Below are 25,553 nucleotides of genomic sequence, written 5' to 3' on the forward strand. Positions count from 1 at the left end.
AGGTCCTACAAAGTAGATAACCTGGAATAACCCTGTCCTTCCCGGTTTTGACACCAACACCGCTGCAATTGACTCTACAGCACCTGACTGCAACATCTGCTCTCCTAAAAGCACACGAGGACACGCTCCCCAGCTCCAAAACCTCACCTACAGCTCCCTGCCAGCCATATCACCTCACAGCTGCTCAACTCCACCTGTCCTGCCTGCACCCAACACCAGACACACGCTCTAGCTGCGGGGAGGGAGGGCACTGGCACTGCATTCCCACCCTAAGGACACACTCACGTTAACAGCACGCGCTTCCACCGCCGCAGCCAGCGGCCGGCCTGCCAACACAACGAGCCCCCGCTGCATCCGAGATGCTCTCCCCAAGTCAGACCCTGGCACAGTGACCCTGCCATGTTCCCGTCTTCCCCAAATTCCAGCCTTACTTTCCACTCTTGCTGTCACTCTTCCCTCTCTCCTTAATGGGTGACAGAGCGCTTGATCCAAGTTTCCTCTTCCTGGGCCTTCCAGGGCCTCTTCTCGCCAAGCTTCTACTTTTCTCGTCATGCTTTTCCCTTTAAAAAAACCACACGCTTCACTGTTAACCAAGGCAACAAAAAAAAAACAAAAAACAAAACAAAACCAAAAAAAAGCAAATTTTGCAACCTAAAAGCAAAACAAACAGGGAAAAAAATAAAGAAAATAAATCCAAAAAGAAGAAAAAGGGAAAATAATTAAAAGAAAGCAAGCAAGAACGGGAGCCAACCCAGAACCTTCGCCTGCCACCAAACTGCTAAACTGAGCTGCTGAAGCCAAGGTTGTCTCTAACACAGTCTCCCAGCTGCAGTCACCAGTTACCAGGTTGTCGTGTCACATAGCCTAGGAGTGTGCAGTGCAAAGCTCTGGCGGGATGTACCGGGAGGAGAGGAGAGGAGGCAGGGAGGGATGGAGGGCAGTTTTCTCTCCCAGGCCAAGAGGCAGTGAAAGTGCCCAGCTGGAAAAAAACCAAGACTTGGGTGAGCAGCCTTTGACTTACTCGGAGTCCCTGCGGCGCTGCAGCTTCACCAGCTCCCGCTGCTTCTCCTTGTAGCGCCGCTGCAGCTCCGCCAGCCTCATCCTGTAGTCCAGCTCCATGGCATCCATGTTCTCGATGGCTGATTTGATGGAGTACATCTGGGGTGGGGAGGCAAGAGAGGGTCAGGACACATCCAGAGGGTGCACACTGGGTGCCCTGGCAATGGCCAAGGTGTGCAGCCTGGCAGAAAGCCCTTTGTGCTGAGAGGGGAGCAGACATCCCTTGCCCACCAGCACAGCCACAGGGTGGTACCCAAGAAAACCAGCAAAGCAAAGATGTTCTGTGGCTTATGCACTGGATGGCATCAGCTCTGAGGGACTGCAGCCCTGGAGGAGAACGTGCAGGATTAAAATGCTCTTTTTACCTTGTTTAAAGACAGATCACAATACACCCTATCTTGGAATACTTACTTGCTCGGTACAAAATAATTTATCAGTCTCTTCCACAGGGAAGAGTCAGCAAATTAAAAATAAACAAGGAAAAACTCTCCTGCCACTATTTTTATTTATCCTCTGGCAAAAACAGTAACATACAAGTTCCTCTGGTTCCACATTAAAACACCACTTCCAGGGCTGCTGAGGGTCCTGCTGAACCCTGATTCACAAACAAGGGAAAAACCTAAATTCCAGCGCACTAAATTCCTGTGCAGCCAGGAATGTGACATGGGGGAACAACCAGCTTGTTCTGCTGAATGCAGAGGGGCAGCACGAGCCAGCATGAGCCCCCAAACCGGGGCTGGGACAGTGAGATGTGTGAGTGGATGCACTGGGGCTTTCCAGGCTCAGCCACACTAAGAGCTACTTACTGGTTCATCTTTCTTCTGCATCCAGCTGTACTTTTTGTTGGGATTCAGCTCTCGAGGCAGCCGGATGGTTTTCAGACTTTCCATAAAGGGGGTGGAAAGTACTTCCATGAGCATGTGGGTGCTGGCAGCCAGCAAACTCTCCAGTGTTGGCCGGACAGGGAAACTCTCTGGACCTGCTGGGAAGGACAGAAAAAAAAGCTATAGAAGATCACATTCCAAGACTGCTTCTCCAACAGGCACAAGGAGGGGCTGATGGCCCTTTCTCAACTATGGCTGCTCAAGGAGCCCCCATCCACCCTCAGCCCCCATTTGAGATCCCTTGTCGTACTCAGCCGTGGTGTAACTGGCAGTTCCCATCACTTCTCACCTCAGGAAGTTACTGGAAGGTGAGATTCTTTTCGGGACCTGCCAAGCTCTTGGAAAGCGTCATCTGGAGCTACTGGGGCCTCTGGTGCCAAACCCCAACAGACTGTGGACTCAGTGCCTGCCAGAAGGGTGTTGCCCTGGCAGCTCTCAGCAACTGGGGCTCCATTTCCGCTACGCATACCACAAACTGTCTAGACATGGCGAGGGCCTTTGGAAGGGAGAGCAGTACAAAAGCCACACGTAGCTCAGCCTGCTGCAACAAAAATCCTGCTCCAACCCCATCTGAAGTACCAGCTACTCATGCAACTCAGAGCAATGCTCTCCTTTTGCTGCCTGGCTGAGACTGCAAGGGATCCCACCTATGACTCTGCTCCTCTGCCCACATGGAGAGCACAGGGACAATAAGCTGGGAAATGCAGCATGGTCCAAAGTTGACCAGACTCCCCACTCAAAACTTACTTTGCATTTCTTGCTTCCGTTTCTCCAGCTCCATCTCTGCAATTTCACTCAGCAAAGTGATCCCTTGCAGGAAGGAGTGCTCCAGGGTCTGGTCAGTTAATACCTCCACTTTCATCTGGGGTGGAGTGACAGTGGTGGTAGTCAACAAGGAACAAGCCTGAGGCATTTCTGTAGCAGCCACCAAAGCATTCATCCCAGCCAGTGGGTCACCCGGCTTGATGTCCAGATCTGGGATTTGGCAAGTGATTGCCTCTTCTGCGTAGGAAGGGATCTCTGGCCCCTGCTCCCCCTCCTCAGGAGGCAGGCTGGGAAACTCCCTCACCCGGGGCACATCAGCACTCTGTAGATCCATGGCTACAGAGGCCTCCTCCCGCTGGGGTGTCAATTCCATCTCTGGTGGCTTGCTCTCCGCATGCACGAGCAAACCGTCATAGTCCATGTGCATGGAGCAGGTTTCTGCTCCACTCCCGCTCTCTGCCTCAGCCTCTGCTTCTGCAGGACAGGCCACAACCTGGTAAGGAGGTGGGCAGCTCTGGAGGTCTTCCTGCTCCTGCTCCATAGCACCCAGGGCTTCGCCTTGGTGCAACAGGAGATTGCAATTGTCCACGTTCTGCACTGGGACGGCTGCAGAGGTGGTGATGTTCAGAGTCCCCATGTCCTGCTCACAGATGCTTTCCTGGCTTTCCTCCATCTGCACCTCTGATTTCACCCTCTCTTCCAAGGATTCCTCTTCTGCTGCTGCTTGGATGGGCTCAAGGATTTTGGACGGAGACAAGTGGATGGGCTTGACCTCTGAGGAAAGATCCATGTGCTCAGAGCCTTCAGCAGGCAGCGGGACGTCAGGAGCCAGGCCATCCGCATCAGATGCTGCGGGGGGCTGGAGGAGGTAGGGATAGTGTCTTCCAAACGAGGGAGGCAGGGACTGGAATGGGTATCCAGGGGGGATCTCTGCAAGATATCAGAAGGGACAGACTGTGTAATGGCTGGGTCTCCAAAGCACGTTCTCTCTCACTAAGGCATAGAGTCAGTTCCCTTTGCTTCCATCATCTCTGGTCTCTTCCCATTCTCAAGCAATAGCTGCTTTGGGCACCTCTCCTGACAAGCTGCCACAGGCAGCACCTCAAAGGTCTCTTCTGCACCTTTCCAGCACTTTCATGCAACTGGAGAGAGATCTGCCTCCTGCATCCTCTCCCACTGGGACTCCAGCCCTGGAAGAACCAACCCAGGCTCGGCCCAAGGGAAGAAGAGAGCCTACGGCCCCAGGCACCAATCCCAGTCCATCACAACAGCCCTGCTCCTTCCCTCTCCCCTGCCTTTTAGAGGAGCTATGTGGCTTTCCCTAGGGGAAGGGACAGAAGCAGGAAAGAGCCGAGGAGAAAAAGGGAGGCAGGCACAAACACAACAGGACTCTGCCAAAGCAGGGCTCTCTTACCTGGGAACAAGGCCTGATATGGACCAGCAGCCTCTTTTTCCAGCTCCAGGTCTTTCTTCTCCACGGTCTCGGGCGCCTCTTCCTTTGGAGGGATGGCAGGGGCAGGGGGTGGAGAGGCAGGGGGTGGGCTGGAAGGATGGGAGCTGGGGGTGGCGGGGTAGGAGTAGGCTGGCTGCGAAGGTGGCTCCTCCATCTTTTGGATCACCTCAGCTTTGAGCACAGACACGGGTGAGGCCCTGGGAGAGAGGGGAGGTGGACTCACAGCCTTGCTGTAGGACGTGGAGGCGCTGGGAGACAGCACAGGTGGTTTTCGGTGCACCAGTCCCGGGGCAGAGGAGGAAAGGCCTGATTTGGCACTGTCCAGGCTCCGTTTTGTCACCTTCTCTTCCATATCCACACGCTGCTCATTTGCCTTCAACCTCTCCTGTGACAAGAACAGAGCAAAACTCAGCAAAACATCTGGAAAGTGGCACTACCACCAAGCAAGACCAAAACAAGGTCTTATCAAATATGCAGTGGAATAAAACACATGTCCCCCAGTGCAAGACCTTTTGAAGACCAATCTGATGGAGGGTGACACTGATATGCAATAGCTTTGTTACAAATTCCCAGCTCCAGGACTCATGAGAAGGATGTCTCAGCTTTCATTTGCAGCCAAAGAAAACCATTTCTATTTCCAAGCCTCCAGTCTAGCAAACCCACATGTAAAATGAAGGCTGAAAACCAGAGGACCACTATAAAAATGAACAGGTGTAAAACACCCAAATGGAAGCTCTTGGCTTCCAAAACCTTTTCATGAATGGGAGCTGTCTCCAGGAGCCAGTGTGACTGCTGCAAGTCCTGCAGCTGCTTCTCTGAGCTGCTCAGTAGGTTTGTTTGGGGATGACCAGAGATGAAACCACTCAACTATACAGAGACATTCCATGGGAAGGAATCTAGGTCTCACTGCTGCTGCTGGGGAGCTCTTCTGACAGCACTGCTCAGTGGCTCTACACCAAACCCCTCCAAACCCACTCTAACTCCAGGATACGCCAAATGCTTCATATCCCAGAGACCAGGGCAGGATCACTCAATGCATCCATACCCTTGAGACACACTTGCCACACAGGCACAGCTGCCTGTGTTTTCATTTTCTTCCCAGACACTCCAACTTCAGGCTCGTTTCATGACCAAGCAAGAAGTTCTTGAGAACATACCACAAGCTGGGCACTCCTCTGCAGCTCCATGGCGTGGGCTGCTTGCTGCTGCAGGATGTACAGCTCGTGCTGCCGCAGCAGCTGCTGATGGGAGAGGAGCTGCAGCTGGTGAGCGTGCTGGAGGGAGCTCCTGGTCGGGGGGTACATAGCAGGCCACAGGGGGGGTGCCCGGTCCATCAGCTCTGCTGTGGAATGAGCAGAGATGCAGTCAGGGAGGCAGCAGGGTAAGGATGGATAAAGGATTCAGGATCACTCAGGGAAATGGTCTCTAAAGTCCCAGAGTGTAGGGGATGCCAAACAGCGGGCTGTGCAGAAATACAACCAGAAACCAGAAGGAAAAATGTGCTTTGTTCCGCTCTGCAGCCCCAATCCCACCACCCCTGTGCCCTAGGGCCACTGGACTTGCTTTGCTCTCCAGCCCTTGGTTTGACTGTCCATGCCTGAGCCTAGGAAAATAGATTCTCCTAACCAAGGACTCAAACTCTGCAGGGTCCTGCAGGGGATGAAGAGCCACTGCTAAGGATTAGATGTTTCCGTCTCCAGAACACACCTTAACGAGAGGCCCGCTCACACCCACCCCACAGTTGTGGCTGCTGGTCCCCACTGGTAGGTATGATCCTCTCTGGCCCTCTCCAAAGTCTGTTTTTCCCACAGCTGTCAAAGAATGTCCTCTGGGACAAGCTCACATCCTTACCAAAGTGTGGCAAGTGCTCGCTGGGGATCACAACGAGCTGCCCTGACTGTGGGTCTCTGGCAAACTGGTAGGCAGAAGGGAGAGCTCCCCCCATGGCAGGGGGGAAGCCTGGAGTCATGCCCTGGTGCAAGGAAGGGTGACCAAGTCCTGGAAGAAAAAACACCAAAGTCACAACTCAGGGGATGCAGACAGCTCCCACCCACACGAGAAGTCATCTAATGCTCCGAAATGCCTCTTTCCCTCTTTCCTGAGCTCATCAAACAGCCTCACTGGGCTGTAGCAACACTTTTTCCTGGATTTCATTGGTGTTAACACCCTCTGGACACTGCTCCCTCCCAGGGTACTCACCGTAGGGGTGGCCAGCCAGCCACATGGAGGGGCTCCCTGTCCTGGGGAGCCAGGGGTGGGCTGCCAAGTGCGAAGCTGGGTCTGCAGACCAGCGCCCGGAGCCCGCCAGGGCTGGGCCTCCTGTCACCATGAGGTTGGAGTTTAAACCATTCGTGGCACAGCTGGAGGGGTGTATTCGGGCAAAATCTGCCAGCTCCTTGCTTTCTCTGGGGATGGAGGAGGCAAGAGAGAGAGAGTGAGAGCAGGTCCAAGTGATGGAGGAGCCCAGGAGTATGGACCAGCCTGCAGCAGCACTGTTTGCAAAGCAGGGTCAGTGGCTCAAGGAGAGCTATGATGGAAGTGTCATGTCTAGAATAAAACATTCCATCTCTCCAGCCCTTTGGAGCAGACATGGATTTGCAGCTGTCTATTAGGATTGCTCTGCTGAGGACTTAGGATTTGCCTATAGCCCCATGTACCTGGCTCAGCATCCCTCTCCAAACCAGCAAGTTTGGTGGCAGCACCTACACCAGGATGGATGCAATCCTGTCTCCTCTCTGGACTGGTTGTCCCTGAGCTAAGCTTGTGACTATGGCAAAAGATCTCAGCTCCCTCCAAGCCTCACCTGAGCAGCTTCTCCTGATCCCGCTCCAAGCGCCCTGCCAGGAGGTGGCTGTCCCGGTGGCGGCTCCTCTCATCCCCACAGTCATCTTCGGAGCGTCCATGTCCTAAGAGACAACCCAGCACCATCAGACAGGAGAAATGGTCTGGAGAAAGCTGTCTCCTCCCCTCTGGGCATGGAGCAGAGTCCCTGAGAGCCAGTGTACCCAAACACCAGTGTCCCCAAGGATGTTCCAGGTTCAAATCCTGAAAGACCAGGCATGGCTCTCTGTGTGATCAAGATATTCTCTTGGTAGTGCCCAGTGCATATATTCTGAGGTTCATGCCTCCAAGACACCTAGGAACTACTTGCCATGCCAGGTCAGTCTCCCAGTCCAGCACAGCCACCAGCCTGGGAGCAACAGGACCAAAGGGACCACTGTGCTGAAGGGCAGTTTTCCCATCCCAGCAAGAGCCAAGATACAGCTAAATCCTGCATCAAACCACATAGTCCTGCTTAGCACATCGCAGAGAGGAGAAGGATTTTAACTCTGCACTTTCCTGAAGCACCTTCTGATCTTGTAAATCAGCCTGGGAGCACTGAGTATGCTCTGAATCCCTGTCCTTCTGCAACAGGCAGAACCAACAATACAGATCCTCACAAAACCAGCGTGCTCCACTCTGCAATTCAACCACTAGCAGGAATCTGCATCCCCCTCGAGACATGCAACAAGAGAGGGTCTGATGAGGCAGGGACACATATGGCAGATGAGGGCAGGAATCCAAAAGGGGGGCTGGATGTTTTGCTGGAGGAACCACTTGTCCACAATCAGCACAGCTCTTGCAAATACAGCCTGGCACGGTAGCAGCTGCATCTGCGAGAGGTTAGGAGGCACCCTCACAGGAGAGAGCAGCAGAGCCTCGCTTGGCTCTGCCAGGACCAGGTATTGGGTCCATCCTTCCCTTTATCCAAGGTCTTCCCTCCAACTGCCAGATTTTAAGCTTGCTTTTCCCTAGTTTCTTCCCTAGCTTCTTTCTTGCATACTCATTTTTCATACAATTCCCTGCTGCCCCTCTCTGCACTATGCTTTGGTGACAAAACTCGCTCCTAAATCCCAGCCCTGCTTGCAGAGAGCACTCAGCCTCACAGGACTGCACCCCAGCAGCCCTTCCCAGGGTCCTCACTCTCCTGTCTGGATATGGTTTGGCACATGGGAAAACATCTCGGAACATCAAGTCTATTCTGCTGACAGGCAGTCTTTTCAAGGAGAGCTCTAGTGTGTATTTCCACAAACCTGGACAGCCCATGGGTTTTTTGCTGTCAAGTCTCCAATTCCCTCAGCTTTTACTGTCAGAAGGAATCCAGGAACAAGACAATATCTCTCCCAGGTCCTCTCCCCAAGGCTCCTTCCATGGGCTCCAGGCAGAAAACAAAGATGCTTTAAAACCTGGCACACAGCTCTCCCTCCTGAAGGACTTTCCAGGGTCACCACATCTCTGCCAGGACACCACGTGCAGCCCAACCAACCCCAACCAGCCCCTCTTTGATTCACTGAATGATGCCTCACACAACCTCCACTGCTCACTTTTACTCCCCAACCTCCACACCACAGGGGTTCACAAATCCCTCTGGAGCCCAAACACCTTCCACTACCTCTCCACCAGCATTCCCTTTCCACACCTCAGCCCAGGTTTTTTCCCCTTTGGAGTCCCTTTTCCTCTTTCTTTCCCCCAGTCAATGCCCAGCTGTCTCTTTAGTGTCAGCAATGTGGAGAAATTCCTTGGAGAGTCCACAGCCTCCCTTCCTTCCTTGGCATAAGGTGAGTAAACCCCCAGCCCCAGCCTTTCATTAGAAAGGCATTATTTTGTTATTTTATCATCGCTCCTCCCTCTCCCATCTACACTCCTTGCGCTCCATTATTTCTAGACGAGTTTATCATCTTTTTTCCACCCCCACCATCCAAACACAAACACTGTAGGACCTCTAATTCCCGCCCAGCTTCCATCCCACCAACAGGACAAGTCCCTTTTCTGGACAGAACGATGATTGTCCAGACAGTGAATGATCATTCTGTCTATATATATGAACATGACGCACGGACTGCATAGAAAAATTCAATCAGTTATGCATGGAGGAAAGGCTTAGGTCCGTTCCCTTGACAACCAATGCCCAGTACTAAATACTTGCATTTTACTTGCCAAATACTACAGATTAGCCAACTAAAGCCTGCTTTCTCCTTCTTAAAAGGTCTAAACATTCAAGCACCGTCCACTCAGCGCAAGCAAGCTAATGTTATTAGACGAATATCTCCTGGCACACAAAGGGGGGGCAGCATTTGGGGGGCGAGAGGAGGAGAAAAGCAGTCTTGTTTTCTGTCTGAAAGCCAACTGCATCACTTAGCAACGAGCCCAGAGGCCTGCCAGAATTCAACCCTTGTTTGCAGCCTTTTAGTTCGGCTCAGTAAATTACATTTAACGCAAGCTGGGAGCGTCTGGGACGATTGAACGGCTGAACAAACAGCTCCCTGTGCTGCCCACGAGGTCCTCGGCCGGCTCCCGCCCGGCTGTGGGGAGGGCACTGGGAGGCAATGGGAATGGGGAGAGGGGCTGCTGCCTGAGGGAAACTGCTTCTTTCCACTGAAGTTTGGGAGGGGGGGGGAAAGGCAGAAAAATGGGGAAGGCAAGAGCTAAAACTGGAAAGCCGACCATTGCTCGCCAGCCGTTCGTTTTGGCATCGCTCCTTGGCACACCAGAGCCCCGTGCCGGGCAGCCCCTGGGTGTTATCTTGCTATACGAGCCAAGGAGAGAAGCAAAATCTCTCTGGTGCCATCCCCCTCCTGCCAGCACCACGGCTTAAATCGAAATCATGAGATTACAACACCAGCACAAAAGTGGTTTGAGAGGTTTCTCCGTCACTCCCTTTGCTAATGGATCAAACTCATGGAGCAGGATTGTCCTCCTCAGAGGTGGCCAGAAGGGATGGAAGCGGGGACAGGGGACTGACTACATCTTGCACAGGGGGTCTTGCTTCCTACTGTGCTTTACAACATGTCCTTGGCTGGCAAGGGAGGCAAACCCAGCTGAAGATGCCAAATGCAGTTCATGGCACACAGCCTGCACTGGGTAGCTGCTCGTCCCAGGGAACAGATCCTCCAGGGACGCCCTGAGAGAAGCCCTAGGGAACCTACCTTTGATGCTGCTGAGAGACAGTGAGCGATCCCGGTCTGCCAAGCTGGGTCCCAGTTTGCTGCTGTTGCTGCTGCTGCTGCTGCTGTTGTCCTTCTGCCGGGCCACAGCCACAGCAATGCCAACAGGCAAGTGCCTCACCTCCACCTCGCCCTGGGAGCCGATGCTCTCACGGCCGAAGGATTTGGCACTCTCGGGTCTCTCAGGGTCCCTCTTTAGCTGCTTCGCAGGCTGCTGCAGCAGCAGCTGCTGCACCTTGGAGGCTCCCAGCTGTGCAGAGTCCAACTTCACATTGCCCAAACCCCCAAAGGGGCTCTTCTTGCCACAGCTCTGCCGGGACGCAGTCTCCTTGGCAAAGCTGCCGCTGTACTTGATGAGGCTCTGCATGGCCGAGCCTTCGCCGTGTGAGGCAGGGTGCAGGACGTCTGCGGCGCCCCGCGAGCCCACCACCGAGGACCGCGGCAAACCGCTGGGGTCAAGGTACACCTTCTTGGCTTCCTCCTCCACCCGGCTGACGTGGTTGTGCTGCGCGGCCAGCACCGCCATCTGCGTGGTGGCAAAGTTGCCCATCTCAAAGGGCTTCCACTTCTGCTCGGGCGGTTTCAGCTGACCGTGGTCCAGGTGCTGCCGGGAAGAGTCCAAAGTGCCGTAGACCTTTGCTGCTTCTTTGGAGCTGGATCGCTGGAAGCGGTCCCGCTCGCAGGGGCGATGCTCTGCCTCCGGACTCGGCTTCAGCAAATCCTTGGAGGCCAGGAACTCCCTGCTCTCCGGAGAGCCCAGCCCCGGCCGGTTGAGGAAGGGCTCTGAAGTGACCTGTCTCTTCAGTGCCATGGAGTTCGTCCTGATCACCGAACCCTTCTCTCTCAGAACCTCCATCCTTTTGGCATCACTGTGACAAGAAAAGTCCTGGGACAAGAGTGTGCGGGAGGCATCTGCAAGGCACCGCTCCGTGGGTGACTGCAGCACTCCCACCTTGCCAAGGTCCTTGTCCTTCCCCTTGTTGTCACGGGCCTGGGAGGCGATTTGGATGGGCCCGCTCCTCTCGTCGTAGGCTTCGACCGAAGGCACAAAGGTGGGGGCGATTACTTTGTGCTCCCTCCCCAGCTCCTTGGCCGGTGGGAAGATGGTGTACATGCTGGAATGGACGGGCTGCGGAGGGAATGTTGTGGCCGGCGTCATCTTCCCCGTCTGCGAGGGGTGTGGGGATGGACAGCTACAGGAGATGTGCAAAGCGCCCACAGAGGGCAGGAGGGGCTCCCCCCGCTTCAGCCGCTCCGCGTGGGCGTGCGCAGAAGGCCTCATGTTCTCATCGTGCCGAGCGGGATCCTTGGCACAGCGGTCCTGCTCGGCACCCAGGACCTTCAGCATGGGGTCCCCGCCGCCGTTGCAGTTGCTGAGGGAAGAGCTCTGCAGCGGGTTCTTGGACTTGGGTTCCCCACTGCCTGCGCCCCGATTTGGCATGTGCTCAGCCAGGAACGGTGAGAGACGCTCGCCAACCTTCACCGCCTTCTCCACCACGCTCACTTTCCGGTCGCTGTCGGGCTTGGTGTCCTGTGTGAGGTCGACCACACTGCGGGGTCGGGGCTCCTCCTTCGGCTTGCTCTCCTTCTTGGCAAATGGTAGGGACAAATCGCTCCGGCATGCCCGCTCCTTCCCACTGGGGTCTTTCAGGCCTTCTTTCGAGCTCTTGTGCAGCTGCCCAAGGTCCTTTTCCCGGAGCAAAGTGCTCGATGTGTGGCTGCCCACGGTCCTTGAGAGGGGAGGCTGTGGGTGCAAAGCAGACTGGCCTGCATGGCTGGACAGGTAGAATCCATCTGCAGAGTAAAAGCAACCAAAATTATCACAGGCTTCCAACCCCTTCAGTCCTACACAGAGACAGGCAAGAGGCAGCAAACCAGGAAAGAATGGATTTCAAGGATGTCTTAAACAAAAATGCCCAGAGCAAAGAAGACCAAGCAGGTTCCTCCATGTGGGATGCAAGACAGCCCTGTCTCTGGTGCCTACTGGGGCTTCAAGGAGGGACGCGGTCAGCTTTCCTACAGGATAGCCACATCCAAAACCTTGGTACTGCTCAGCCCAGGATACATCCCTGGCTGACCACCCAAGGCAGTTTCTGCCCTTCACCCCCAACACTCCAGCATCCAGCTGCTCCAGCACCCAAACAAGCCCAAAAGGGTCCCAGACTCACCTTTCTGCGACTCAAAGAGGCTGTGCTGTCCCAGCTGGGCCAGGAGCGGACTGCCGGCACTGGGAGGTTCGAGGTGGCTCAGGGGAATGTACGATGGGTAGAGACCGCTAGGCAGATGGGAAAAGCCTGCAGAAAACGGGAAACAGAAGAGGGAAACATGTTTTATCCCGAGCAGCACGCTGCCTTGGAACGAGCCCCGCAGGAGCACAGACTGTTGTGGCTGTCGGTCCCTCACACGCCAGGAGCGGCGGCGGTGGCGGGGACGCAGGCGGTGACACACAGCACACACAGCCCAGGGCAGTGTGCTCGGGGACCCCACTGCAGGAACTGACCCCCCACTGCAGGTCCCCCAGCTCAACCTGGGCACCTCTGTGGAGCTCCAGCTCTGCAGCAAATGGAGCATGCTGCTTCCTGAGCACATCCTGACACCTGAGGGCTCACTGACCAAACCACCTGGCTGATAAGATGTTTTATCACAAGTACAGCAACCTGTGGTGAGGACACTCCTCAACATGCTTCCAGAGCCATGATAAGACCTTCTTGCCAGCACAGCTTTGCCAACGCACCTCATTCCTGCTGCAGGTGCTCAGCACTGGTTACAGGCTTTGGGAAAACGTGAGAGTATCCTCCAGAGCAGCTCACAAAAAGTGCATTTTCACATACCCAAACCCAGCATCTTACCCCAGAGGAAGGCAAAACAGAGGAGAAAGTGTGACAACCATCCACAAGCTGATATGAAAGCAGCACATCCTCACGACCCTGCTGCCAGTGGTCTGGATGTCCTGGACACTGGGTCCCCAGCAACGCCCTCATGCAAATCATCCTCATCAGCATTTCCTCAGTGAATACAATCACCGTAATAATGGTAATAACACACACTCTGTTTGCTACAGGCAGCAATTCCTCTCCAACACTGCCACCAAACGACACCCGTGCAACACTACAAACCCAACCCTTCACCAGAACCGGCATCCCAGTCCATGCCATAATTTAAAAACTGAGTTAAAGCCATCAGGAGAATCGCAAGGAACCAGTCAAGCCCTCTGCAACCCTCCTCCCTTCCCCTCAGCCCACATTAACAACCAACTTCCCCCAAATTCAACGATCCCACTGAAAGCAACCAGGCAACAAGTTTGTCAAGAGTCCAGCATCCAACTGGCTCAAAACAACATCACACCAAAACCCAAGGGGAGACGGAGAAGTTCAGTCGCCGAAGCTGCACGTGGAGCACCATCTGCGAGAGCTAGTCAATATTTCACATTATTTAGACAGCCAGGATCTCTTTCGCGTACATGTTTGCATCCCGGCATATGTGCCTCACCGACGCGGCGCTCCGCACAGCTCCTGGCCCGCATCCATCACCCGACAGATCCCAGCGGCATCACCCGCACACGCCAAACCCTCCAGCAGCGGGACCAGGGGAGCTGCTGTGCCCGTGCAGCTCAACACAGAGCCCGTTCCCAGCAGGTAAAACCTGCTGTTTAACCCTGAGCACAGCGCTGCAAAGGCGCGAAGTGTGCACACACGTTCATGCCTCTCCTTGGTAACCCTAAAACCTTCACACTGAAGCATTTCCAAACACCTTTTCTTACTCCAGAGCTGGAGAGAGCTCTATGAGCAGCGCTGCTCCACGCTGTATATGCCTCGGCCGTGTCAGTGTCACTGTCAACGCTCCTGCAGGACTGGGCTGGCAAGGAGCCAGCATCTGGAGCAGGAGTGACACATTTCCAAGGGGAGTCCCATCTGGCAGAGCACATGGCTGCAGCATGGCAAAGCCCCTGGAGCACCCCATGCCACACCAGCCTGGAGGCTCCAGCCGCACACGTCCCCACGTGAGCCCCTTCTCCCAGCCAGACATCAATCCCAGCTGCTCCAGCAGGCGGAAACACCGGCACGGGGATCACAGTGAGACGCATCCCATGCTGTAGACACCACTGTGCACAGATGCCCATGGCATGTCCCCACTTGCACGTGGTGCAAGGACATGAAGCCACCTGCAGGGCTCCAGGGAAGGAACACACTCCACCACTGCCATCAGGCACAGGGACACCTGCACACAGCTTTTTGATGGCTTTTGCTACCAGTTACATCCGTGGTCCTATGAGGGCACCTCCCTGCTTTCGGCATCATGTCCTGCCCAGGGATAACACAGACTCAGTCCCAGCCCCAGATGTTCTGGGTCTACTTCCCTGGTCAGCATCATCACATCCTGCTAGAGTGACCCAGTCTCAGCTTGGAGCTGCAGGAGCAGGAGGGGGAATGCAAAGTGTCCAAGCTGGGGACAGGTTCAGATGGACAGGTTGGGAACCTTGCAGGGCAGTGTCACCATACCAGCTGGGAAACAGCAGCAGAACTGATGCCACCAGCCAAACCCCAAAGCCACCTCACACCAGGCAGCTGTTCCCAGCAACTTCCAGAAGCCTACAACAGCAGCACTGCTCCTTGGAGAGATCTAAGCCCAGCACAGGAGCTCAAAGCACATTCCAAAGCTCTGCAGGTAGAGAAACTGAGGCATAGGCAGGTGCAATGACTTGGTGCATCACGCAGCTGAGCAGCAGCAAAAGCAGAGAACCACTTGAACTCCAGCCTCGGGTCTACCAGCGACACTGTTTTCCCTTGCAAAGGGCCTGAAGAAGCTGCACAGGCTGTATTTACCTGGCTTGTTCCCTTGCCAGGAACCAGAGCTGGAGTAGGGAGAAGGAATCTGAACCACAGCTTTCCTGGGGATGAACCCAATGCAAATCCAGCTTCGAGGCACTGCCAGAACATCCCTTCCTCCGTACAGCCTTCCAGCAGCCACGCTGACGGGCTGCTGGCATAAAGACTCGCACGTAGCCCAAAACCTGCTGCCCCAGTGCCCCGGGCAGGACCTGGAGGTGAAGCTGCTCCTCCATGCGCTGAGGAGCTGCACTCGCAGGAGGCAGCCGCGGGTGAGTCGCTGCCTCCTTGGATCTCCGTGCCAGAAAGCGATGCCAAGGGGAGAAATTCTACCGCAGTGAGCAACGCACAGCTCACCCCAACCATGGGCTTCTGCCAGGAGAAAGGGAGGGGAAAAGGGGAAACCACAACCATCTCCATCTGCCTGGGGCCAGAGTGTTTGCTGAACCAGCACAAGATCCGCTTTGCCCAGAGACACGCCGACAGGCCTCAGCAGGCTGAGCCACGCTCCTCCAGCCGATTGCTTGCCCAGAGGCGGTCTGGCACCACAGCACAGGCAGGGAGGTGCGAGTTGGCAACACTGCCAAGCCCAGACTGGCTGTGCCCCCCTTCCCTGCCAACTTACACCATGCCAAACACATGCGTGTGCCCATTAGCTCAGCCTCTGACCGCCTGGGAAAGGCACCACCAACACCTATCTCATGCCAGCAGGGACACACATGATCCAGAGCAGCCCAGCTCTGAGGGTAAAAGGGTTCAGAGCACAGAGATTGTCCCTCAAACCACTTTATCCCTTTAGTAGGCAGCCAAAATGCAACCTCTGTGATGCTCCAATTGCTGCAGTGGATGAGCACACCTGTCCTCCTCCTTTCCAGTTCCAAGATTATAAAACATACCCGTTTTGCACAATTGAGACATAAATCACTAAGGGCTGTTATTAGAGGAACTTGGCGGGTCCAGATGTGTCAGCCCACTCGAAAACATCTTCTTCATCTTTGCTCAGCTCTCGAAAACGGCACGGGTTTGGGGGAAGAGGTACGGCCTCGAGTGACTCACCACCGAGAGGGGATGTGACCGATGAGGAGATGAGATACCAGCGACCGCACAAACCACACACCAAACGTCTGGAGGCCGGAGGTCACGCTGGGGGAAGTGGGAAGGAAACAGACCCCACGTGCTCAGCCCGCTTGGGGCTGCCAAAGGTCCCTGTGAGGAGGGAGTGGACAGAAAGCACTGCCAGGCAGAGCTGGAGAAAGAGGGCGGGTGGCCACGCCTGCAGCACAGGGGGCTGCCACTGGAGTTTTAGATCTGTGGAGCTTTCTCCAACTTGGTCCTCACACCTCAAGCCTAAAATTCAGTCCCAGCTGGACAAGTCAGTCAAGCCTGGGTCATGAAAGAGCCAGACAGGAGGAGGGCATGCTGGAGGCAACATGCTGGAACTGAACATATCTCCCCTGTGGACACAGCTCCAGCCAATGAGCCAGGCTACATGCCTGAGGTGACACGGGTGTGTGCCAGCACTGGGAAAGCTGTTCCACCCCTCCTCTGCTATAGGTGACCGGCTGGCACCTTCAGCATCCCCACGCTGCCCTCCACACTTGCTGCCAACCTGCTACAGAGGGGATGGCTCACTTGGACCCCCATGAAGGGTCAAGGGCAGCAAGTGGGAGCAACACAGAGACACCATTCAATGGGGAATTCACTCTCCCAGTCTGGTTCCATGTTTCCAAACTAACCAAGAGCACCAGCACACCACAGAGAAGCAGCATCCAGAGAGCCTTTGCTCATGCCTTTGGACAGCTTTCCAGTTGGAAAAGACCTTTAATCAAGTCCAGCACAGCTGGACAGCGCTGGTGGCTGGTGTGGGATAACAGGTGGCCACGTGTACTGCAAAACACACCCTGAAGCTGAGCCCAGGGCATGAGCCATCCTTGTCTGAGAAGCCACAGCCCTGGCACCGGAAGACTAGTGGCCTCCAGCACCCCGGGAAAAGTGAAGTAAGTCTCCCCCATCAGCCACATCTGCCCGTTACACGTTTCTGCCACTTATGAAATATTTCCAACCGCCAGCATCTCACCCCATCCTCCCCAGGCCATGATGGACAGACACATTGCCAGGACTCAGGCTGGCACCACGCAGTGCTCTGCTAGGGCTGTGGCCACAGAAGAGCCTGAGCTACAAAGCCTGACCCCTTGGACCCTCCAATCTGAGCCCAGTAGGGCTGGGAAACACAGCAGCAAGAATTTGGGTTTATTTCCATGGGATGTTTTGAACTCTGGGCACTCAAGGGAGATTTGCAGCCTGGCTGCAGCCAGCTCTCAGCTGGCTGCTGTGTGCAGCACAGAGCAGGAGCTGCAGCCGCCCTTGGCCGGGAGCACAATCACCTCTTCCCCAGTCCAGCTCGCAGTGCCTCACAGGCAGCCAACTGGGACAACAGTCCATGCCACAAACAGCTGGATAAACGCTTACATCCTCCCTGGCAGGCAGGGAGGGGAGGAAAGCAGGGAAAGTCCAAGCACAGTCAGTACCTTCCCACCACCAGCAGGACGGACACCACACCAGCTGCCTGTGCTTGCCTTCATCGGTGCATCCCTTATCCTCTCCCTGCAGAAGCAGCAGATTCCCAGGGAAGCCTTTCAGGGCTTCCAGCACACACCTCCCCATCTCTGCCCCACGCAGGTTGGTGAGGCACAGCCGCAGCTATTCCTCATGCACACGTTCATGGCTGCAAACAGCTGCGAGCCGGAGTGCTGACAGTGTAAATCTTTGCCACCTCCTCCCCTGCCTGCCGGGGCAGCTCCAGTGACACCCGAGGCACCGGAGCCGCTTTGACTCTGTGCCATGCACGAGACACCAGCGATACGAGCTCCTGAACATGCCAGGCTGAAACCAAAGCCCTCGGATCAGATGTGCCTGGACTCCAGCGGCGGCTGGTCCCTATCCCTGTCCCCAGCAGCCCCAGGCTGCTGTCACAACCCACCACTCTCTGCGCCAAAAACCGCCCCAAAAGCCATATTTACACCCCATGCCACGGGACTGGCAGGAGCTTCAAATCCCTAATTTAAAACCTCAATTCTCTGCATCCCCTGAAAGCCTTCGATCCCATCCCCGGGATCCAGAACAGCCAGGGCAATTTAACTCCCCATTTAATCTTCTAAGGGCCCTGGCGAGCTCAGAGGCAGCATCCTCCGGCGGGGGGTCCACACTCCCAGACTTTGCTGGCTTGAACAGCGCCGCGCCGCTTTCCTTCAGCTGCAAAAATCACTACCTTAAAAGCCAAGGCGAATTCTCCCTCCAGCTCAGCACAGCTCTCTATTGTTTCTTTTAATTTTATTTTATTCCACATGGGAATCTGTGTCCAGGCTGCTTTATTTTTAAGTGGCTCTTGCTCAATATTTACTATCACTCGCAGCTGCGTCAGCACAGGAACGCTGCACGCTCGCGCCAGGTTTCCTCAGCCATTCCCCCCCGTGCCGATGCTATGCCACAACTTCCCCGCCGTGTCACCTTGGTGGTGGATCACCAGCCCCCCACAGCCACAGGACACTGAAGGGCAGGGTGTGAGCACAGGGCATGGAGGGGTTCCCTGCCTCCATGTAAATAAATATCATCAGGCCAAGCCCCGCCGCTCACCTCCTCACCCTGGAGCTGGAACAGCCCCAACAGCCTGGAGATGGCAGAAGAGGAGAAAATGGCAAGTGGCTCAAGGGACTCAAAATGGAAGGGCTCAAGGGACTGGTGTTCATGCCTGGTTCTGCCTCAATGTCCTGGAGACTTAGTTTCCACCATGCAGCAAAACAAAGGCAATCCAATGTGTGCCAATGCCTCAGGAAAAGGACACCAAAAGGACACTCTGAAGATCCCCCACAAGGTCACTGAACAGCTCCCCATTAACAGCATCTCCATGGGGACAGCAAGAAGCCACCCACCAAGGTGGGGACACGAATCACTCTGGCAAAATGAAGGTGACTTTTCCTCACACTGGAGGGGCCAAGATGGAAACCATCCCAGTGGGATTCTTGACATGATGTGCAGCCAGCCCACCCAGCCTGAAACATGAGGTCTGGGAAGCACTGATCTGGTCCCACGCTAATCCTGACACTCAAACCAGTGTCAGTGCTCCTGGGTCACTGCCAACTGCTACAGCAGAAGCTTCTCCCACATGCCCCCAGCCTGAAATCCCCCACCATGCTGGATGTCTCTCCTTTTCCGCTGCCATAATTAAACCTGACACCCCAACGGGGGTCCACCAAAACCTCCAGGCTCTCACTACACAACCACACAGCTCTCCTTAACAGCAAGGAGTGACATGGTGGAGTCTTCAGCTGTACATTTACTAAAATGCTGTATGGAAATTGAAAATAATAATAATTTAAACTCTCAGACTGACCAGCAGAACCAGCAACGCAGAAACTGGATGCTAGACTGCAGTCTCACCTTCCTCTCCTGATTTTCTAGGACAGCATGAAAATGCCTTTGCTCTGGTTCACCCTTCATCATGTTGAACATTCTTCAGTCACTGGTGTCCCAGCACAGGGCTGACTCTGCTCCTGGCACTGGATGCACACTTTCAGTACAGGTGCTTCCCCTCCTTCCTAAGCACAGAAATTTAACCCACCTCACTTATAAATAATTTGTTATTTTATTAAATCACCCAAACTTAGTGCAGAAGATGATACAAACAAGCGAGCTCCCCCCTCCCTGAGCCCTGCCTGTGTATTTAACACAGCACCACCCACGCACTGTCCCGTGCCTTCATTAGAAAAGAGCTCGTTACCCTTCGCTGCCAGAGCCAGGAGAGCTACAGGAGCTCAGTGGGGGAGGTTATTGTGGGATGGCACCGGTGCTGGTCCCCACATCACCTGCACCATGCCTGCCAGCAGCAATTAAATCAGCCTTCAAAGAGAGATCCCAGCTTTCCCAGCACCATTAGCCGTGCCCTGGAGGGAACACGGTCTATTTTCAGCCACGATGACTTAAGATCAGGTCACCAGCAGGTTAAATGGGACTGTGCAGCATCATCTCCCTGCCCTCCCATTGAGAAATTAAACACTGCTGTGTGATGGGCAGCACCAGCCTTGGACACACACCAGGTGCCCACAGAAAGGTAAATGCCACCTGCCTGCTCCTCTCCTCTGCTTCCCTTCCCTGGCCATGGACACCCGCTGTCCTGGCTGCCTTACCTCTGCATGGGGTGGTGAGTTGGGGTTCACTGCAGGATCACCCCTGGGTTCTTCCCTGCCTGTCCTCCTATCCAGCACAGTGACAGCTCACGGCCAGAATGGTGCAAAGGTCAGGAGGGTTGGAAGGAACCTCAGCAACCCCCATCCTGCAAACCCAGGCCTGCACAGTGCCAGACCAGGGCTGCTCATCTCACCCCTTTCCTCCCAATGGCCCAACTGCAAGTCCCCAAGCTGGGGACTGCCCCAAGCCACCAATTCCACCAGGGTTTCACCACAGCCACCGGCGAGGTGGCATCTCCCCACAGCAGCTCCATCTGTTCCACTGGTGGGTCCACCACCGAAACCCAGCCAGCCACACCACCAGTAACATCTGGCGGGGAGGTGGCAGCTGGATGTGGGTTTGTTTTGCCTCCCAGGCTCCTGCCAGGCGCAGTCAGCACGAGCCGGGATGACTCAAAGCCCGGGAGACGCAGCCTCCGTCGGTGCTTATTTTAAACCCTCTTGTCTGCAAAGCGGCTGCTGCGGCTCAGCACCTCTCGGGGTGCTTTGCAAAGGGGGTGGCACTGCAAGGTGAAACTGAGGCACAGCCCCACGATCAGACCTGGGCACATCACCACTGCCTGCGTGCTCAGCAGTCACCAAGCGCAACACAGGGGGCCAGCAGCAAGAGGGGATCGGCTCTGAGAAACACCCCAGGGCTGCAGCAAGGACATTGCCAGTGACCCAAGCGAATTCATCAGCTCCAACTTCATGATTCCTCTTGGATACAGCATAGCCAGGACACAGTAAGTGCAAGGTGAAGCTGGATGCTCCTGCATGTGCTGTTCTGTGTGCCACAGGAGTGAATGCATCCCTCTCCCAGAGCCCAGCACTGACTTAAACAGCATCTGCAGGGATCTAAACCACCCTGGGAAAAATTCAGCAACAGGCTGCAGGTATTTGGGGGTGGAAGAAAGGGATCCACACACGGATCACAATCTCATAAGACTCTTTTCCTTAGGAAACCAGGCTCAAGAGCTCAGCCTCTTCCAAGCCTCTCCTCTTGACCCCACACCTTTTTTCCTTCCAGAGGCTCCTGCCCTTCCCACACCCTCCTGAACATCAGCCCACCCCACCTCTTCTGCACCAGAAAAGGCACTGAACCATGAAGCAAAGGTGTATCTGCAACCGGCAAACGCCCAGGACCCCGCGCCTCCTCGCTGCTGATAATGGGAGATAAACACACGGGCAAATATTATGGCAGCGTGGTTTAATTCCTGATGAATTATGCAAATCCGTATTCAAATTGAAGCACAGCCCTTGGGCTCTTGACAAATTGCCAGGCTGGCCCCGATGACACCAGGCAGGGACAGCCAGTCCTCCATCAGGTGAGGCACTATACGGGTGCCCTATACGTGTACATACACACCCGTATGCACTTGCACATCTCAGCTAGGGAGACCTGCAAAAAAGGTTCAAGAGTGACTTTTACATTTCTCCCTCCCCCCAGCTGCGTTTAGTGTGTCCAAGGAAGGCCATCAAACTTTTCTGTCCTCCACAAGATGGAAGCAGCTTGGGGTGATGGCAAGATTCAAAGCAGGACAGAAGATAAAATCCACCGTGTCCGGGGCTCAGGAGAACAGGCAGCAGAGGGGGGCAGGAGGGGAGAGCCTGAAACTCTTGTGCCAATATGACTGTCAGCCCTGAAGCTGAGGAAAGGAAGATCTGTCCACAAAATAGTCACAGAGAGGGCTCATCTGATGAAAGTAGGAATTTCCGATCCCACACAAACCCCGAACATCCATTAAAAGTAGCAGAAGAATTGCTGCTTTGTGTCACTAATCCCATTAGGGAGAAAGCCCCGCTGCAGTGCCGGGATTGCAAAGGGAAACCCCGGCACGCTGCACACTCCAGGAGCCTGGCACAGTGTGCCCTTCCCATCCGAGCACAGCCGGGGCTTCCACCCGCACCCCAGCAAGGAGCCTGCACCCTTCTTCACTCACCCGCCCGGATCTCTACTCACTGGAGCATTATCTGCTTGGCTTGTGTGTGACACAGCATGTGGGATGTCCCCACGCCCAGCAGAGCAGGACACAAACACCAGGATGACACACACTGCGTGGCGACAACACGGGAGCTGCTACATCCACACACAGCACCCGGCAGTGCCTGCGAGCAGCACATAGCCCAGTCCCCCCAAAACCCAAAACCCTTCCTCCCCAGCACACTGTCGATATAATTTTTAATTTTTTTTAATTAAAAGCAATTAAATCAAATGTGTTAAAAGCATATTCAAGTCACAGGGAATTCTGCTGACAAGGAATGGGGACATGAAGGGAATTAGGAGCAATACATCCAACTACAGAAGGTAAAAAGGGCTCTTTGCTGGCAGGGATGTGTCAGGATAAGATGGATGGAGACAGAAGCAGGAGCAGCCTTTGCAGAAGTTGCCGGGGATACAGCTCAAGAGAGGCAGGGCTAAGTGCCTTAAAATTTCTGTTATTTCTCTAAAAAGACATATTCCCTTCTGAATATTGCTCCTTCCCTTGCTCCGAGCCCACCATGTTTGGCTTGCCTGCCTGCATCCAGCTCCCTCAAAATGGCTCTTTGGCCACTGCTACGCTGGCAATAAAATTTATTCCCAAGGTCACTTCAATCCTTTTGCCTCTATTTCAATCTGTCTGGATTTAAACAAAACCCAGCCTCAGACACACATAGCCCCCCCTCAGCCCTTCCTTTCTGCCCATCACTTCCCTGATTTAGCAATGCCAAACTCTCAAGTACCTTTCGCTTCCCATAACCGTCAGCAGCAACAGCTGGAGAGGAAAACGGGAGCATATTGTGCACCCAACAGCTGATCCTGGCGGCGTGGGGAGCGAGCCCAACTGTCGCTGCCGGATCGGGGGCTCCTGCCGCGCGTCCCCCACACAGCGCCCACGGGCACAGAGCTCCAGGGGCTGTGTGGCTGCGGTCCCCCTGGTGTTTAAGAGCTGGGGAGAAGCAAACAATAAGCAAAGCAAATAAACAGCAGAGAGGGACGGCGTCGGTGGGTGCGTCGCGATGCCTGCAGACAATCCAGCTGTGCCATCCCGGAGCAAAGCCAGACAGAAATGCAGGGATGGGAGGAAGCACCGGGAGAAGGAAACTGCCAAATCCTCGTGGTGAGGGTGAGGCAGCCACACCGGAGCGGTCCCCTCCCCAACTTTGCTTTTTAAAGAGCATCCTCATCTGGAAAAGCCAGAGAGAAGCTGTGCAGCTGGACACAGCACTGCTCTCTCACCCCGGCTCCAACAGGCAGGGAACTCGGGGCTGCCTTTGGCTCCTCCACCCCGCCTGAATTTTCAGGTTGTTCAGGGCACACCGTGCTCTCCGTTTCAGCAGTGAGGCTGAACAAAGCACTCCCTTGTCCTCGGCACCTCGAGCAGGCAATGCTGGATCGCGTTACCTAACCCAGACCAACATCTCCTCGTCCCGGCACGGCAGCTTTCGTGTCAGCACATGCCAGGCTGGCCCCGATTCCCTGCACCACCTCCTGCCCGGAGCTTTAACTGGACCAGTTTAATACACGGTGCAAACACACGGGGCCTTGTTTGGACTCGTCGGGCGCTAACCCCAGCTCGGGGAAGTGATCCGACACCCTCGCGCCGGCCGCGGCCGAACCGCAAGGCGCTCACCTGGAAGGCTGCCATAATGACGTTAATTCCCTTTAACAATGTTCATTTCCATATTCATCGGAAGATGGTGAAATGACAAGATGGGGGGTTATTTACTATATAATTATAAACTAATTTCAGCTTTACCCTGAGTTATCCTAGGAAGAAGATCTAAAATTTCCCTTACGAAAGCCCTGCTCTGCTAACCACGTCTGCAGTGAGATTAATTCCCAGCGATTTCCATTTCTCCAACAGCTGCTCTGCTGGGAAAGAGCAGGAGCTTGTCCCCAACACCAGGGACCTACCCAGTGTCCCATGCCACCCCTGGCTAGGATTTCTAGTGCCGGCTCATCCTCCAGATCAGATTTTCTCTGGCACACCATCAGTCAGGGATAGGAGCAGTGGTTTTCCGACCCTACCAAGGAGACTCTGTACTGAGTAGGAGGCTAGGCTCGCTCCAAGTGGGAGAAAGGCTGCTAGAAACCACACTAATAAATGACACCTTTACCAGCCTTGTGTTACCAGAGGCAAGGACAGACTCCTGCCCGTTCACCTGGGAAGGTGTTGGAAAGCCTCACACAGCAGAGGATCCCGCAGGACCTTGCTCCGAGCAAGTTTACGTCACCACATTGGCCCTTGGGCTCCTGTCCATGTTCCAAGCCCAACATCCATCCCTACCAGCTACCACTGCTTGGGATGGGCACTACAACGGAGTATGCAGCACAGGCTGGACAGTCCTTCCCATTGCGCCTGAAGGATGGAGATGCCACCCCACAGCCCACCAAAAAACCTTGGGAAAAACCACTGGTACATCAGAGAAAACAGGAGCTCAGGGTGGGAGACTCCCAAAAACGTACAAGTGCCTTTTCCACCACCATTTCAGCCCAGACACTGCTCCTGCCTTCCTCACAGCCTGCACGTTGGCCGCCAGCCCGAGGGAGCTGCAGGGACATCACTCCATGGCCAAGCACTTCCTCCACCCCCGGGGATGCCGAGTGTGAAGAGCAGCGTGTGACGGGACCGAGCACAACATCGCTGCCCAGCACCACCTCCCGAGCCCCACTGGGACAGGCACACTCCCTGCTCTGCCTGAAAACACATCTCAAAAAGCATCTCGTTTCACCAGGGCCCCAGGGGAGGGGAAGCATCCTCCCAGGCAGGTCTCCTGCCGGTCCACATTCCTCCCGGTGTTACACCGAGCCCTGCCCCAAGGAGCCCCCCTCGAACCACCCCCTGGGCAGGCAGGGAGGGGGAACCGCGATTTCAAGGACCATTAAACACCGATGGTATTTTCCTTGCACCATCAAAACAGGACCTAAAGGAGCCGCGCTGAACCACGGGCTGGTCCAGGAGCCATCGTGCTCCGAGCAGCGCGGAGGAGCCCGACACGGATGGCTCCGGTGCCCAATCCCTGCTATCCCGGTCTCTCTGTCAGCAAAGTGAGTTTAGCATGGATGCAGTTGGATGAGAGAATTGTGCTTCCACTGGCACTGCCGACGGCAAGGCCTCCTGCAAAATCTGCGGGCTCAGCAGAAGCACCATTTTGCCATTATAAGGATGGCTACAGCGGGATTTTGCTGGCACAGCAGCACTGTCCTGGGGGATGGAAGGGCATTTTTATTTCTTTTCCTATGCTCCTACCTGGCCCAGCTGTCTGGAAAACTTCTCCCCGGGCACAGCAGGCCTGGAAGCAAGGACGGTCTCCAATCTGCCTTAAATCCCTGCATTTGAATGCACATGCTAATGTGAAGTAGGAAAGCAGGGAAA

The 25,553-nt window shown here is 55.0% G+C and overlaps 1 protein-coding gene across 3 annotated transcripts in view; it reads right to left on the minus strand.

Annotated features, from left to right (window-relative positions):
- Nucleotides 1-25,553, minus strand: part of TNRC18 (trinucleotide repeat containing 18) — a 54,770-nt gene that overhangs the window by 25,594 nt on the left and 3,623 nt on the right. The window contains exons 2-12 of one of the 3 annotated variants that reach the window (XM_058849294.1): nt 12,314-12,439; nt 10,128-11,939; nt 6,965-7,067; nt 6,361-6,566; nt 6,013-6,159; nt 5,319-5,500; nt 4,123-4,546; nt 2,691-3,638; nt 1,866-2,041; nt 1,022-1,158; nt 432-560 (exon numbers count right to left, since the gene is read on the minus strand). In XM_058849294.1, coding sequence (XP_058705277.1) covers nt 432-560; nt 1,022-1,158; nt 1,866-2,041; nt 2,691-3,638; nt 4,123-4,546; nt 5,319-5,500; nt 6,013-6,159; nt 6,361-6,566; nt 6,965-7,067; nt 10,128-11,939; nt 12,314-12,439 — 4,390 coding nt within the window. Of the gene's footprint in view, nt 1-431; nt 561-1,021; nt 1,159-1,865; nt 2,042-2,690; nt 3,639-4,122; nt 4,547-5,318; nt 5,504-6,012; nt 6,160-6,360; nt 6,567-6,964; nt 7,068-10,127; nt 11,940-12,313; nt 12,440-25,553 lie in introns of all 3 variants that reach the window. The other 2 variants (XM_058849293.1, XM_058849292.1) reach the window with 2 other exon arrangements.

Source organism: Poecile atricapillus, chromosome 14, assembly GCF_030490865.1.
Source record: "Poecile atricapillus isolate bPoeAtr1 chromosome 14, bPoeAtr1.hap1, whole genome shotgun sequence".
Taxonomy (NCBI): Eukaryota; Metazoa; Chordata; class Aves; order Passeriformes; family Paridae; genus Poecile; species Poecile atricapillus.